The 15,325-nt window shown below is 40.1% G+C and overlaps 1 protein-coding gene across 4 annotated transcripts; it reads left to right on the top strand.

Annotated features, from left to right (window-relative positions):
- Positions 1-21: 21 nt before the first annotated feature.
- On the top strand, positions 22-13,577 carry ANKRA2 (ankyrin repeat family A member 2). Of its 4 annotated transcripts, none has more exons than XM_067568870.1 (10): positions 22-162; positions 1,214-1,345; positions 2,350-2,754; positions 5,436-5,594; positions 7,147-7,212; positions 8,824-8,921; positions 9,548-9,673; positions 11,478-11,544; positions 11,659-11,739; positions 13,033-13,577. In XM_067568870.1, the coding sequence occupies exons 3-10, from the start codon at positions 2,466-2,468 to the stop codon at positions 13,086-13,088; spliced, it is 942 nt and encodes a 313-aa protein (XP_067424971.1). In that variant the 5' UTR covers positions 22-162; positions 1,214-1,345; positions 2,350-2,465; the 3' UTR covers positions 13,089-13,577. The 4 variants fall into 4 exon arrangements, with proteins under 4 accessions (XP_067424971.1, XP_067424974.1, XP_067424972.1 ...); XM_067568873.1 differs by lacking the exon at positions 22-162 and adding an exon at positions 191-601; XM_067568871.1 differs by lacking the exon at positions 22-162 and adding an exon at positions 191-650.
- The last annotated feature ends 1,748 nt before the right edge of the window (positions 13,578-15,325 follow it).

The raw sequence follows: 15,325 nt of genomic DNA, 5'->3' as shown, positions 1-15,325 counted from the left end.
ATCGCACCGAGTGTTGTTGGTAACGTCAATGGGAACGCCCTTCCGGCAGAGGCGCGCGTGAGAACCACCTTCATTGTTCCGACCGGAGCTTGTAAACAGAGAGGAAGTGACGCACGTTACTGAGGCCAACGAAACATCGTCAAGAATACCGAGGAGCCGCAGGTGAGAGTCGGACTGGGCCGGGCCCCGGCGGCGGCGCGAGGGGCAGCGTAGCGCAGCGAGTTCTCCTGGAGCAACTGTCCCGGCTGGCGGTCACTCGCCGTGCTGGCGGGCAGGGAGTTGATGGCGGCAGGGCCCGCTTCTGTAGCGTCAGTTGGTCCCTGACCTATGGCCTCCGACAACGTCCTCCCTCTCGCCGGGCTTGTTCCCCTCCTCAGTGCTGTGTCCTCGCTCCACGCTGCCCTCGTCTGACGCCCTCATGCTGCCCCGGCGGGGGACGCTGCCCTGGATACCCACCACGCCGTGCCCCGGGAAGCAGCGAGGACTTGGCTGCGCTGGGTTCCCCGGAGACCTGCGCGGCTCCGGCCTAGAGCTCCCTCCCCACGCTCCTTCGCCGCCGCCCGAATAACGGCGGCACCCGGGGCCGTGCCCGTGAATTCAGGTGACCGCGGGCGGTCGCGGGGCTCAGGGTTCGCCCCAGTCAGCGTTAGGTGAGTGTCTCCCAGCGGCGCTGCCGGACGCTCCGTCGCTCGGGCAGGCTGGAGAACGCGCTCGCCTGCCATCGCTGCACACAAGCTGTGTCGGCGCTGAAAGCCAGCGTGGTCCTGCTCCTTACCTCAGCTCCGCTACTAGAGCCTGGCCCGAGTTCGTCTTGGTGATACAGCGGGGGCAGAGCGCCCCAAGCGCTCTCTGAGCTTTGCTGGCTGAGTGTCCAGGGCAACCGGTGTGGCTGGGCCATTGATGGCTTCTAGGACACAGCCCTGGAGTAAGAAGGTGACACTATGGGTCACTTTTTGGATCATACTGTCCGGTGGAGGACTCTTTCCCTCTTGGGCACCCCAACCTGCCATCAAGCCAAGAGCACCTGCAGTTGTGGAGAGGGGGCAGCTAGTAGCACTCAACTAGAAATAGGTACAGTGAAATGGATGGCCTTTTGTTTCACCTAACCTATAGTAACTCTGAGGCCTTGACCCTGCAAGGGAGCATACAGTACTGTAAAAGACAACAGCTGTTTCTTGCTAACTCACTAATTGGATCCTGTCTGACAATTTAGGTTTCGATGTAGGATACAATCCTGTGAGGTGCTGAAGTCACTTAATTCATTGTCCCATAAGAGTTATCATGCTTATTGAAATCCAGAAGTTTTAACGACAATGGATGTGGTCCTGATGTCACATACAAAAATGTAAGTCAAGAATAACATTTTTTGAAGTCAGTAGAGTTACAGTGGTGTAAAACAACAAGTGGATCAGAATCAGGCTCAATAATAATTGCGATTTCACTATAATCCAGCAGGCTACACTCTGTATTAGTTTTCTGTGTGAGACACACATGGTCTTGCTGTGGGGGGAAAAAACAAAAATACTCAAATATTGAAATGGTATATTTTTGCTGAACAATTTTCTTTTCTGATCAAAGAAACAAATTACTTCCTTCTGCATGTAGTCTTAGGCCCAAATCCTACAGTTCTTACTGAAGACTACAAGATTTGGACCTTTATGGAGATGCTTTTCTCAAGCAGTTCTAGAACAAAGTTCATGCACTCTATAGAGTAACAAAAACACAAACCACTGTTCCTGGAGTATCTTAATTTCTGGTTAAACAGAGTTCAGGTTAAGCCTTTTGAGATGGGCTGATTCTAGGATTCCTACATCAAGACTGTTCCGTCTTGATTCTCTTTCTCTAGTGAGTCATTTATGTCCATGAGTGAAAGCGAATTACTTACCTCAGAGTCACAGAATGCACCTAATTCTTTCCTCACAGGATGAACATCCACTAAAAGGTTGGAGTGTTTCAGGCCCATAGTAATAAATCAGAGTTTCTAACAACAACTTTTCAATGCTTCCTCAAACCATGTTTGCCAGGCAGTAGCTGGGGACAGCTTAGTGATAGTGAAAGCAGCAAAATCCCTTGTTAGAACAAAGTTGTCTTATTTCTTTGCACTGACCTGGCTGTATCCTTAGTAATTAAAAGTTGAAATCCTTATTTAGGTATAATTGCAGTTGGCTTCAATGGGAATTTTTCTTGACTAAAGACTAATTAAAATCTAAATAGAGATTTTGTGATCTTTTGGCCCTTGTATCCATAGTAACATAATTGCAGATATTAATACTACTTTTAAACTATATTTATTTCATCATAAATTGTGATATTGTATTAAAACTTAAGAATATTTGTGTTCAATTGTAGATTGTTCTGAAGTCCTGATCTCTTCAAAGACTGCTTGGCTGGTTAGAAATTGTGCTAGCAAACCACTACCAACCGGAAACCATGAAGCAACATTTTACATAGTTGAGATTGAAATCATGGCATCTTCAACAAATCTAGACGTTGGGGCACAGATAATTGTGGAAGAGTGCACCAGCGGTTATAGTATATCTCATATGCCAGACATTAAAGTAGAGCACCAGCTTGACTCCAGCACAGAGGAAGGCCCAGCTCAGAGTGTTGCAATGGGAATGAAATTCATTTTGCCTAATAGATTTGATATGAATGTCTGTTCACGATTTGTGAAGTCCTTGAACGAAGAAGATAGTAAAAATATTCAAGACCAGGTTAACTCGGATCTTGAAGTGGCGTCTGTCTTATTTAAAGGTTGAACTTTATGGTACAAGTTGTGTGTGGAGTATTTTCCCCTCCCTCCCCCACTTTCAACTTCTCAGTATTGTCTTTGCTTCTTATCTTACAGATTATAGATCAAGTCATACAGTTTTCTAACATTCTAGAGTGGTTTTAAAATTAAGAACCAAAGTTCAAAAGATTGTGTATAGAAATACAAGTAGCATCCATTCTTGTATTCCTTATGCATCCAAAACTGCTATTATAGTCTGAAAATTTTGGATGCAGGAGACAAGTTTCATTGCAAATCATGCGAGCTGACTTGTAAAACTATCTTGGCCTACTCTCTTAATGTTTTCATCAATAGCAACTTTGTAAAAGGTATTTCCTAACATTTGTTACATGCCCAATGCAAAATGGTTGGTTAATTCAAAACTTATTTCCCACCTGAGAGTACATACATATAAACATCTGTCAGACGTGTTTTTAAAAAAGCAATAGAACTAAACAAAAGTCATAAATGACTAATTAGATCAGTGATTCCCAACCTTTTTGGCTCGAGGGCCACAGCTATAATTTTTACAACCCTGAAGGACCAGCAGGCCTGCCCCCACCCCCAACTGCAGCCAGACAGAAGTTCAGCAAGGAGGCTGCCTCCTCACTGATCTCCCATCTCCCTGGCTGCAGCAGGGAAACTGCATGCATCTGTAGCCCTGTGTCCCTAGACAGTGGCTCTTTTCTGCAGCCAGGGGGATGGAAGATCAGTGCTCCTCTCCCTCTGGCTCCAGCAGGGACCCCGGCACCTAGGGACCAAGGTAGAGTGCTTTGCTCTCTGCTGGAGTTTTGGGAGGCAAGCGCTGATATCCCCTCCCTCTGGCTCCAGCAGGGACCCCAGTGCCTATGGACCTAGGTGGAGCGCTTTGCCATGCTCCCTGCTGCAGCCAGGGGGAATGCTGATCTCCCATCCCCTTGGCTGCAGCAAGGAGCCTGCACCGGTCTTTTAGCCCCACGGAAACGTGCTCCAACTGGGTCCTTAAGCAGCAGCTCCCTTTTGCAGCAAGCAGGAGGGGATCTGCGGGCCACTTTTGGCACCCAGGCCACAGATTGAGAACCATTGAATTAGACCATGAGTCTGTATTTTTGGAAAAAGTAAACTACTGCAACATTATGAGACTATAACCCTGTTTTGATGGTGTAGTCCCCAACCTGGAAATGTGTTGCACAGAGGTGGACTTCGTGCCCACACAGAGCCAACTGAAAGCATTGCAGGATTGGTTGTTAGCTTTAATAGATTTCTAGGGAAGTTTAGAGAACTTTATCTTTTCACTAATGATTAAAAGTAAATTTCTGTCACTGACAGTGGCCCCTTTTGACCTTGTTTTATCTGTATGACACTGCTACGCCTGCAGTGGTAGAAATGATTGCCTTGTTGAGTCATTTTCACCTATATCTGAAAGTGGCTAGTGATATTGGGTCTTATTCTGTGAGCAGACCCTAACACCTGTGTGCAGTCCCACTGAAGTTGAGAGGAGTTCTGTGCAGGCATTGGGCTGCTCACACAGAACACCTTGCAGAATTGAAGTTTGTGTCTTATTTTTTAAATAACAAGCGCTTTTAAACTTAATTTTCACACTTCTGTACTATATCAAACAAGAAGTGATGGATCTTGTCATGGTGAATCTAATCCATTTGCCATAATGAATACAAACTTTGACCCATTACAAGTTTCCATTTTTTTTCCCCCTCTAACTTGCATTGTTTGGCTGCAGTTCAGCCACCAGGTTAGGGCATTTAACTTTGCAACCACAGCTGCAGCTATTTGACCTACAAATAAAATGTAATTTTGTTTGAATTACATTTGCCCCAGTGACATACATGCTTTTTTAATCAGTTCTCTTCCTGAATTTGCACTCAGATTCCTAACCATGAAGTTCTTTGCAGTATGTATCCAGAGTGACTGTATATGTTAATTAACCTCAAATCATTTAATTACTAGTGCACACTAATGCCAAATCAGTTTAGCCAGTAATGCAGTTTAAACCTTATGACTTCCCTACATTTAAAGTTTTGGTTATTTTTGTTTAAATTTAGATTAGATGCCAAAGCAGAAGTTCTCAGAAATAATATATACCCCTCTGAGAATTGGAATCCAGATTAGAATGTATATCATTTTAAATTACTGTTTTTGCGCTCATGTAATGGAAAGCTGGGGAAGATAGCACGGGTTCAGTGCAGCTAAAACACAGCATAAAGTGACCTTTAGGACTCTAGCTTCCCCACACTATAACAGCTAGACATCAATTAATTTGGGAGGTCTCCGTTTCTTAGATTAATAGTCATAAATCATTCACTATGCAGTTGTAGATTTGCTAAAGCAATGGTGAAACTGCACCAAGAAGGAGATATGGTACATTGTAAATTCTGGACATTGGCATAGCTCACAGACACCTGGTAGAAAATTTGCATTATGGTCTTTGGATGATCATAGGCCATATTCATCCCTAGAGTATCATTGATTTAGGGATGAATTTGGTCTTTTCACTTTATTCTTCTGTACATATAATTGTAGAAAGAAATATATGCCATCACTCTTATTTAATGCAGGTTTTAAAGAGCCTATAATGTCAATATATCCTAGTTTGATTTAGAATCTGTAGCTTTCCTTTTAGCATTCTTACAATCACTAAAACCATTTTTCTTTTCCCTGTTGAATTTAGCTGAATGCAACATTCATACTTCCCCTTCACCTGGAATTCAAGTAAGACATGTCTACACACCATCAACAACTAAACATTTCTCCCCCATAAAACAGTCAACTACCTTAACTAACAAACATAGGGGAAATGAGGTCTCTACCACACCTCTCCTTATAAATTGTAAGTATTCCTTGGTGGTATAGTAAATATTTATTTTGTGAATTGTAAGTTACTAACTGCTTGTCAGGTATTTTAACTTTTTCATTGGGACCTTTCATAGATTAAGGCCAGAAGAGACTATAAGGTCATCTAGCCTGATCTTCTGTATAGCACAGTCCATAGAATTTCATCCGTTCACTTTGTATTGAAGCTAATGAGTTATGCTTTAGCCAAGCACATCTTCCAGAAATGTAGCCGAGTCTTGAGCTGAAGACCTTACAGAAGACCTTTCTGATTCTTTATAGTCTTTTAATGAAAGCACTTGATTTTTTGAAAATTATTAATGTTATCCGTGTAGGTACAGCAAGTAGAACTTATTAAGTAATTGGTAAGTGCCAACAATGTCCTGGATCTTATACATTAAAGACAGTCCCTGTTTATAATCAAGGAGACAGAGAGAAGGTGCACTGCCAAAAGAAGTAAAATTAATTAACTTAGACTGATGATCTCAGAGCTACAGCTCAAATGGCTACAACTTGAAATCTTAAGTGTACATCCCTCTTAACCTCAGCATGTTCAGTGACAGCATTTGCCCATTCCTATTAGGCAAATGAATAGAGACCTATACCATACAATGCCCTTTTCTGAATAAAAGGCGTATCCGTTCTGAGAAATCAAACTATAACCGTGAGCAGGAATAGAACAATGGCTGTTTATTTAATGGATAACCACTGGCAAATATACATATTAATTGATAACACTTCATGTTAACTATGGCCTTTCCCCAAGACAAAATGGTTGCACCCTCAGTTCCCATGCCTGCAGTGATCTTAACATAGGCAGCCTCCTGTGCCTGTACGAAGCCCATTGAAATGTTTGCTCTTAGATTATGAAAGCACTTCGCTGTTATAAGTGTTTCCATCCCAAATTTTTTTGGGGTATGTATGTGTCGGGGGGAGGTAAATGGAAATATTTTCCTCCCCAGTAGAAAAGTAAGTCATGTTGTGTAATAAAAAACTTGATCCAGTGCTCATTGTACTCAATGGAAGTCATGCTACTGACTTCAACAGACTAGGTTCATACTGAACACCTTCACAGCATGTTTTGGGTATCTAATGCAACAAAGGGTTTAAGTGCTTTCTTAAGGGCAAGTATTTACAGAAGACAAGTAAGATTATTCCCTTTGTCTGACCATTAGCAGCAGTTATCTGTAAAAATTCAGTGTTCTTAAATTGAGATAAACTTAAGAATTAAACAAAAAGTTGGAGGAAACAATAGATAAAATTCAAAGGTACATGTTCTCAGTGTAGTGGTGATTTGGTTTTTTGTCTTTTTTTCCCCTTCATCTGATAAACTTTCTTGAAGGCAATGTAATTGTGAGAGCAAAGTGACCTTAAGCGACCAAAGTGGCCGGGTGGCAATATTAAGACGTATAGAATCGCTTTTAAGACGACTGCAAACCTGATTAAGAAATTAAGCTGAAATCAATATGTGCCTGTTCCTTTGTCATTGGCTTCAGCTGGAGCAGGATCAGGCCTTATGTGCACATAATATTTCTTTGTACTCTTTGCAGCTCTGTCAGTTCACCAGCTGGCTGCTCAAGGGGAAATGCTTTATTTAGCCACACGTATTGAACAAGGTGAGAGTCTGAGGAACTTTAACCTTCCTCTTTTCTGTGGAGGATTTTTAACCTTGTTACATTGGATTATATTCCCCCAACATGGATCAGATGCATAGAAAATCCCCCACAGATCTATCACAACTCCATAAACTTGTGATATCCATTCTTTACGGACATGGATTTTTTTTATCTGTCTGTACCTTTAAGAAGTCTTTTCTCCAGTCAGTGTGGATTGGGTGTGCAAAATAACGTTAGTGTTAATGGGAATTACATATAAATCCTTTCTGCACTGAAGGAGGGAGAAAAACCTATAGACTTCATATAGATAAACTGTGAAAATGAGATATGCAAATTAGTTTTGAGATTATTTAACCATAGTGTTCTTTACTGCATTTATAGTTTGAAACAAATTCCCACTAAAGTGAGTATTTATGATAATAATTTATTAATCTATATAGCATTATATTAATCTAGCTCTTCACTGCTTATCATTCAAAACCTGAGTTATACAGTATACTGCAGTGAGAGAGTGTATTGAAATTGTATAATGGATTTTATTTTCTGCAAAATAATCAAACTAATGAATACCATCCATTGCATTGTACATCACTTCTTTTAGCTAATTATAGTTGAGTAAAAATGGAAAAACCACTGGCTGGCTCAAAAGAATATAGCAGCAGTCATGTTAATTTCTCTGGTGTGAAACTGGCCCTTGTACACAGTCACTGAAAGTCATTACCATCTGACATCTGTTTGCTGGTCTAAGGTATTGTTACATTTGAATATATACATTTGAAATTTGCTTTCCGTGGGCATTTATACAAATAAAACTCATCTTTGCAGGAAGCAAATAAAGGATTCAGAATCTAGAGAAAGTAAATTTTTAAATTTGAACATATTTACTTAGATTTGACTAATGATAAAAAAGTTACCTTTTACAAGAGCTTTGTGCACCCTGACACCTAATTAATCTTACAACAACGTAATATACTCAGCAGCATTGAAAAAACAAACATCCTGCAGGCACAAATTAATTCAACTCATCCAGCCAGTGAATCAGCTAAAAAAAAAAAAAAAAAAAAAAACCCACAGTCCTTACCACCCCCTTTCATCTTTGGAAACACACACTTACCCCTCTCCACAAAACCCCAATCAAATACATGAATTTGCCAGTTCTTTATTCTAGTCACGTAGATTTACATGTTGTTTGATAGACTAGAATGGTTCACTATTTTGGAAAAGCACATTTTTTAGATTGCCTAATAACTAGTAATATGGAATATGTTTATTTTTGAGGCATCTGCTGTGCTATCTCCAAAAATATCCATAGCCCACATTATGGACAAATGACAAATGTTTTAGTATAAAAATAAAACTTTATTTGTAGAAATGTGAAAGTCATCAGAAGTTGGTTTTTCTCCCTCCACCCCTTCCCCCCAGCACAGATGTGTATTTCTGTCACTGTCAGGATGAGATTTTGTATGTAAAATGTCAAGCCAGAGTGGACTTTATGGTAGAATTATAAACCTAGCTGTTCAGAACAGAAATGTTGACACAACCTTTACTCTAACAGCACTTACCATACAGCAGCAAAAATGATCATTGAACTGTATATTTTCTTTTAAACAGAAAATGTAATCAACCATAAGGATGAAGAAGGTTTTACCCCTCTGATGTGGGCTGCAGCCCATGGGCAGATAGCAGTGGTAGAGTTTCTGCTTCAGAATGTAAGGAGAAAACACACTTTTCAAAATTCTTGGTTCATTTTATATTGATAAGTTTGCAGATGCTACGATGTCTCTAAAAGTAGTAACATTAATTGCCCCACAAATATGAAATAAAAGGCAAGCATGGTAAGGTACACTCACCACTGGAGCGCTGTCTTACATCCAGGCATAATGTCACTGATATCCTGGGCTCCAGCACTTCCTGCAGACAAGTCACATAAAGCTGAAATCCTTTCCGGGGTAACTGAAAGGTCCAAATGAAAATCCAAACAAGTCTGAATAATGCTCTTGCTTCTTTCAGCTACTGAAGTCTACTACTTCCACTTACAAATCCTATCTCAGGGCCACCCCCACAGTAGCCTACTCTGCTCCCTGTGGATCTCTTCAGGACTACCCCCAGCCATATGGGTTTCTGTCTGTAGGAGAGTTCTGCTTCCTCTGTAATATCTCTCTGGATGTGCAGCTGGGGTCAGTCACTCTAATGCCAGTGCACCCAGTTGGGATCACTAATTGCCTTTTGTGGCTAGATCAGAGGAAGGCTGATTCCAGCTTGCTTTAAAGGCCTGTGACAGCAAGATTTTTTTTTTTTTTAAATAGGACTGTTACTACCTTTTTTCTTCTTTCAGGGTGCAGACCCTCAGATTTTGGGCAAAGGGCGAGAAAGTGCACTGTCATTGGCCTGTAGTAAGGGATACACGGATATTGTCAAAATGCTGCTTGACTGTGGAGTTGATGTAAACGAGTATGACTGGGTAAGTCTATCACGGGAGTGTACAAACAATGAGAGGCCTGTAGCACCTTAAAGACTAACAAATTTCTGTGGGCATAAGCTCTCATGGACTGCAACCCACTTCGTCAGATGCAGTTCAGATGCATCTGATGAAGTGGGTTGCAGCCCACGAAAGCTTATGGAACTTTTCACTGGAGTGTACATTATCTTAGTGTGCATTGGTCAGAAATTTGTTCCAAATTCTATATCCAATATCCATCTCCAATATCTAACATGGATATGAAAACTATATGAAGTCTTCAGAAATGTCCTAGATTTTCCAAGCTTACACTGTGTACTAATGTATTATCCATGAGAGGATTCTTTCATGCAGGACTGAGAGAGTTGTTTCAGGTCTCTGTGGCCAAATGTAGTCTCTTGATGAGATGGGTAGGGGAGTGTCTTCTAAGCCCCAACAGGAGGGCTAGATGAGATGGGCTTGAGTGTTTCTCCTCATACCCTATGGCTTACTGTGGGTCTTCTGTGGGTGGGGGAAATGCTAGTTTTTCCCCCAAGATAGTGGGGTGTTCTCTAAACAGGTTTTCTAGCTACAGAAGAACTTTCTTCCATAATAAGTGCTATAGCAGCTCCATATAGAGAAATCTACAAAGGGAATTACCTATGATGTCATCAATAATGGTGAGAGCTACTCCCTGAAGCCAGGAAAAAAAAATCTCGGGGGTGAGGACAAAATCTGAGGTAACCTTTAAAAAGCAGTTGCTTTTAAAAGATGGAAACTGGCCTTTGCCTCTTGTGAATTTTGCATTTCAAAAGGTGAATGTCATTGATTTAAACTGCACTGTCAGAAATATAAGGGCAAAAAAGCCTGTATCATAATATGGCAAAGAAAAGGTGTAAATTGAAAAAGGATTCACTTACTCAATTTTCCCTTTTTTAACGTAAATGTCAAAGTTAATCAATTTTTATGGCCTGATTTAATATTATTGAATATTTACACTTCACCATAAGGATTCCTTTAAAACAATGTCAGCAGTAAAAAATGTGAATAAGTGAGATCAGAATGTATTTCAGGTTAATAGTCACATTTGAAAAGATTTGAGTTTTCAGATTTTGAATTTATACAGTTTTTCTAAAGCAGCTGTATGTGATGAGTGCTTCAGAAGATTTTGTACAAGTTAAATGTTTGCTATATTAGTGCAATAAAAATATCTGTTACCATATTATTATTAATTGTAGCATCAACGGTGTGCTCATTTCTAAGCAATAACAGTAAAGACAGTGACACAGAATTAAGGTAGAGTTTGGTTGATTTGTGCTAGACTGGTGGAGTCTGGGCATAGAGAAGACATAACCAACTTGGAGTGATCACCCCTTGTGTAGCAGGTCATCTGCTAATTCCTGCCCTTTGGGCTGTTGGCACCTGCTATAATTTAGAACGGCCTTCAGGGAAGCACAAATAACTTGGGCCAGTTTCTGCCTTGAAAAGTCTACAAATTTTAGGTTCTGCAGTTTGACCTGCAGAGACAGATTTGCCCATGCAAAGCTCCTTTTACTTCACCAGACCACTTCATAGGGGGAGCGCTCTGCAGACACAACCCACTTTCAGGGTGGTAGCCTAAAAATAGACCCATAGAAGATGGGGGACACAGAAACCCACAGTTTGGGAAGAGCTTGTGACCTTTTCATTGCACATTATGACCACTGTTATCTGAGGGACTTACTTCTTTGTACAAGGAGGGAATTACAGCTACAGCCTATTCAGTTTTTGAACTAGATACATGGACTCCAGCTATTAAAGCCTGTAAGGCTTTTTTCTTCTTTTGCAGAATGGAGGGACACCTCTGCTATATGCAGTACATGGAAACCATGTGAAATGTGTAAAAATTCTCTTAGGTGAGTACATTAAGTATAACATTAAGTAATGAAACTTAAGAAGCATATTACTGGTAATGATGAACTCCTAATTATCAGCATATTTTAGTTTAATTTCCTTCCTATTTTACATAGAAAATGGTGCTGATCCAACTACTGAGACGGATTCTGGCTATAATTCTATGGATTTGTCTGTAGCTCTGGGCCATCGGAGCGGTGAGTATTTAGAACCTTTTAGGTTTGACTATTTGTATTGCTGTTTGTTTATGTAGTTACAGTAACAGTGCTCTACATATGCAAGATGACAAAAGTCCCTGTCCCAAAGGGTTTTAGAATGCTAAATTTGTTATGCTATTTTATTCAGTTGATTATGGACTAGTCAAAAATGTTTTCTTAATTATGTAAATGTTAATTGACTAAACTCACTTTGTTTTATTTGCTTGACTTCTGCTTTTAAAATCCATTAAAATGTTAGCTATAGCAGAATGTGCTGTATACATCTTAAAATATGGAGAGGAGAGGACATGCAGTGAGACTCTCTCCTCCCTCAAGGGTTTGGCCAGGGGAAGACAGCATTAAACTATCTTGGGATACACAGGAGCCCTGTCTGCTGAGGCTGCTCAGCAGATGACCTGAATTAACTGCCTGCTCACTCGAGGCAGACTTTCAGCCTGGGTCAAGCTTTCTCTGAGAGGAGGACGTGGTTGTTTCATTTCTGGGTGCTTGGGCCAGGCCTCTGCTGTCATGTACATAAGTAGTCACACTATACTTGGATTTACTTCTGTGAACTATTTGAAATGGTTTGTTTTTCCATCTAAAATCACAAACATTTCCTGAGGGAGGGGCATTTCCTCAAGGGTCCTGCAGGGTAGGCTGGTTAGTTTGGCTTTCTGCTTTGCGGGTCTCCTTTTGTTGGACAAAGAGTCAAAATGGGGCCCCTTCAGTGGTTCTTGCTGGTGACCCTGGCTTCTGAACCACGTGAAATCTTTGTCTTGTTAAATCCTGAACAGAATAAAAAAACAAACTCACCCATAGATGTAACTGCTTCTAGCCTCCTGGTCTTACGTTGGAGTTGATAACTTCATGGATGGCTAAGGAGTGGAACCCACAGGGAGTTCAGTCTGTAAATGCTGAACACTCAGGAAAATCACTGTGAGGTTTCCAACAGTGACTATGATTTTACTCTCTAGTACTCACCCACGCTCCACTTCTAGGTTAGAATCCCCCATGCCCTACCTTAACCTATCCCATCTATATTTCCAAACCAGGCCACAGACCATGACTGCTCCTCATTCTCTCTCTCAACATACTGGGTCTTTTAGTGTATTCACTGTTTTGCATATTATGATGCTTTAATTTTCATAGATGATACAAACCCATAGTGCATTAGTTCATGTCGTGTACAATCATCTAATCAAAATAAACAAGTCAATATCTGGCAGTAAAATACTACAACAGTGATTTGGAAATCATTGAACATTAACTAACTAGGTTGTTTCTCCACTTTAGTTCAACAGGCTATTGAGTCTCATTTATTGCAGCTCCTTCAAAATATCAAGGAGTAATGGTCTGCTGTTAATAGAAAATTGTTCTGTGGCTGAAGATTTGAACTGTGTTTTAGCCCCACAAACAGTGATAAAGGCTTGTTTACATTTTTAACTTTACCTCCGTGAAAATATTTGCTAGTTTTAGTAAGATTTTAGTACACTTGTTATGTATTTCACTGATGTTCCTAGACATCTGTGATTGGTCCTTTTGTAAATGTATTTTATGTAAATTTTAAAAAATGTAATCCGTGTGTGTTGCATGAAAACTGTTTGAATAAAAATATAATTATAGATGTGTAAATGTTGACATTCAGTACAGTAATTGACTTTCTACAGCATATTTCACTTGGTCATGTCATGGTTATGGTATCCACACAGACTTTCTGGTTTAGATTTTTAGGTGTATGCCATAGAAGATAAAGAAGCTTTATTGTTTGGTGTGCACTTTTTGTCCTATATGTGGTTTACAAAAATCTTACCCAATTGAATTAAAATATTTTGTCAATTTCTGTGTGTCGGATTTAACTGCCTTTAAAAAAAAAAAAAAAAAACCTAATTAGACATTGGGAAGCTCAATCCCACTCAGTAGTTTGTTTCTGATTTAGAGATTCTCTGCTCTGCTACTTTTCTGCCAATCAGGTGGTGCAGAGACAGCATCCCCTTAGCTAGGGATTCCCCTGGCATGGGGGAGTCCTCAGCAGTCTTAGACCTGGTACACCTGGCTCCTAAACCACTCTCTTCACAGTGCCTGCACAGTGGATGTCAGCAATCGGGGTGAGGGGAAGAGTGCACTGCACCCTAGCTATGCTCAGCTGACATGGTCTCTTGGGGATGCCCTGGCCAACTGGTGCAGGTTAGAGCAGTTATTAGACAGATTTAACCTGCACTAGAGAAACAGAGAATCAGGGAGTGGTACCTGGCTCCATGGTGAGCTCCCCTCTGCTTTGCCAAGTCTGAACTCAGAAAGGCAAAGAATGTGATTCTTTATCTTTGCGCAAACAACAAATCAACATCTGAAACAGAATCTTAGAAAGATTCAAATTCTTAGGACTGTTTTTCCATTACATGTACCTTACACTATGCGGTTTGAAAATTGTCCTAAAAAATGTAACAGGATGAAATCATGTAAAATGTATGCACTGAGCCTCAGAACAAAGAGTTTGGGCAGGCCCATGGACCCCACACTAGTCCTTTGGGTCAGAGCCAGAGATGCAATAAAATACTGATATTTCAAAGTGAATGAAACCAAAATTGGGCAAATATAGCTACATGAATTTAGCTTGAATTCTCCCCTAAGTGTAACTTCACTGAGGTTATATCAGGTGTAAGTCAGGGCAGAATTTAGACTCTGAACTTTGGTTGCTTAGAAAGCCAGTTAAATGGAACAGTGACAGTGAGTTCCCTCTCTCTTTTGGAGAGTTGAAACCTTAGAGTGAACCATAAAGAAAGAGCTTTGAACAGAAGAATGTCATTCATCTTGCATGGTTTGGTGAAACCTAGCTAAGGTTGACTGAGCATTTTTATTTGTAACACTTCATCTTTCAACATCTTTAACTGCCCTTTTTCTTATGTGGGTGGGTCACCCACCTTCTCTAATATCCTGGGACCAACATGGCTACAACTACACTGCATACTTTTTCTTATGTAGTATTTATATCTCGTGTCCCTTCACGCTTCTAGTTACATTATATATAATCATAAAGTGAAAAGAATTGTAAATCGGAGATCTTGGGAGGTAAAAATATTGTTCTATAATTTTAGAAATATTAAGTTTTAAAATCTGTTTATTGCTTGTAATGTGAGTAAACTCAATTTAAAAAAAAAAAAAAAAAAAAAGCCTGAAGGGGGATGGTAATTATTGTAAAGTTGCAATATTGGAAATATTTAGGTGTAGTAGCCTTTGTGGGGGAAGTTAACTGATGTTTCAAGTTGTTTTTAATTGCTTTCAGATCTCTTGAAACTGTGTGTGTGTGTGTGTGTGTGTGTGTGTATATATATAAAAAAAATACAAATCATTTTTCTTGAAATTCATGGTTTATGATCTGTCAACTACTTTATTTCAGATATATTTCATGTGTGTATGTATATATATGCTATATAAATATGCATAAGGAGCAGAAATATCTTTTTTCCTGTGCTTTTATATTATAGAAAGGGGATCATTTAAAGTATAAGCATTCAATAGCTGTTTCACATTTTGTTTTAACCTTCAATTGGTATTGAATACATTTAATTGATGTGAGTTAACCTTGTTG

The sequence above is a fragment of the Emydura macquarii genome, unplaced genomic scaffold (genome assembly GCF_026122565.2).
Source record: "Emydura macquarii macquarii isolate MOO-44397 ecotype Brisbane River unplaced genomic scaffold, CSIRO-AGI_Emac_v2 contig_2897, whole genome shotgun sequence".
Classification (NCBI taxonomy): Eukaryota; Metazoa; Chordata; order Testudines; family Chelidae; genus Emydura; species Emydura macquarii.
Note: the sequence above shows the minus strand (reverse complement) of the source record. Positions and strands in the feature narration are given on the sequence as shown.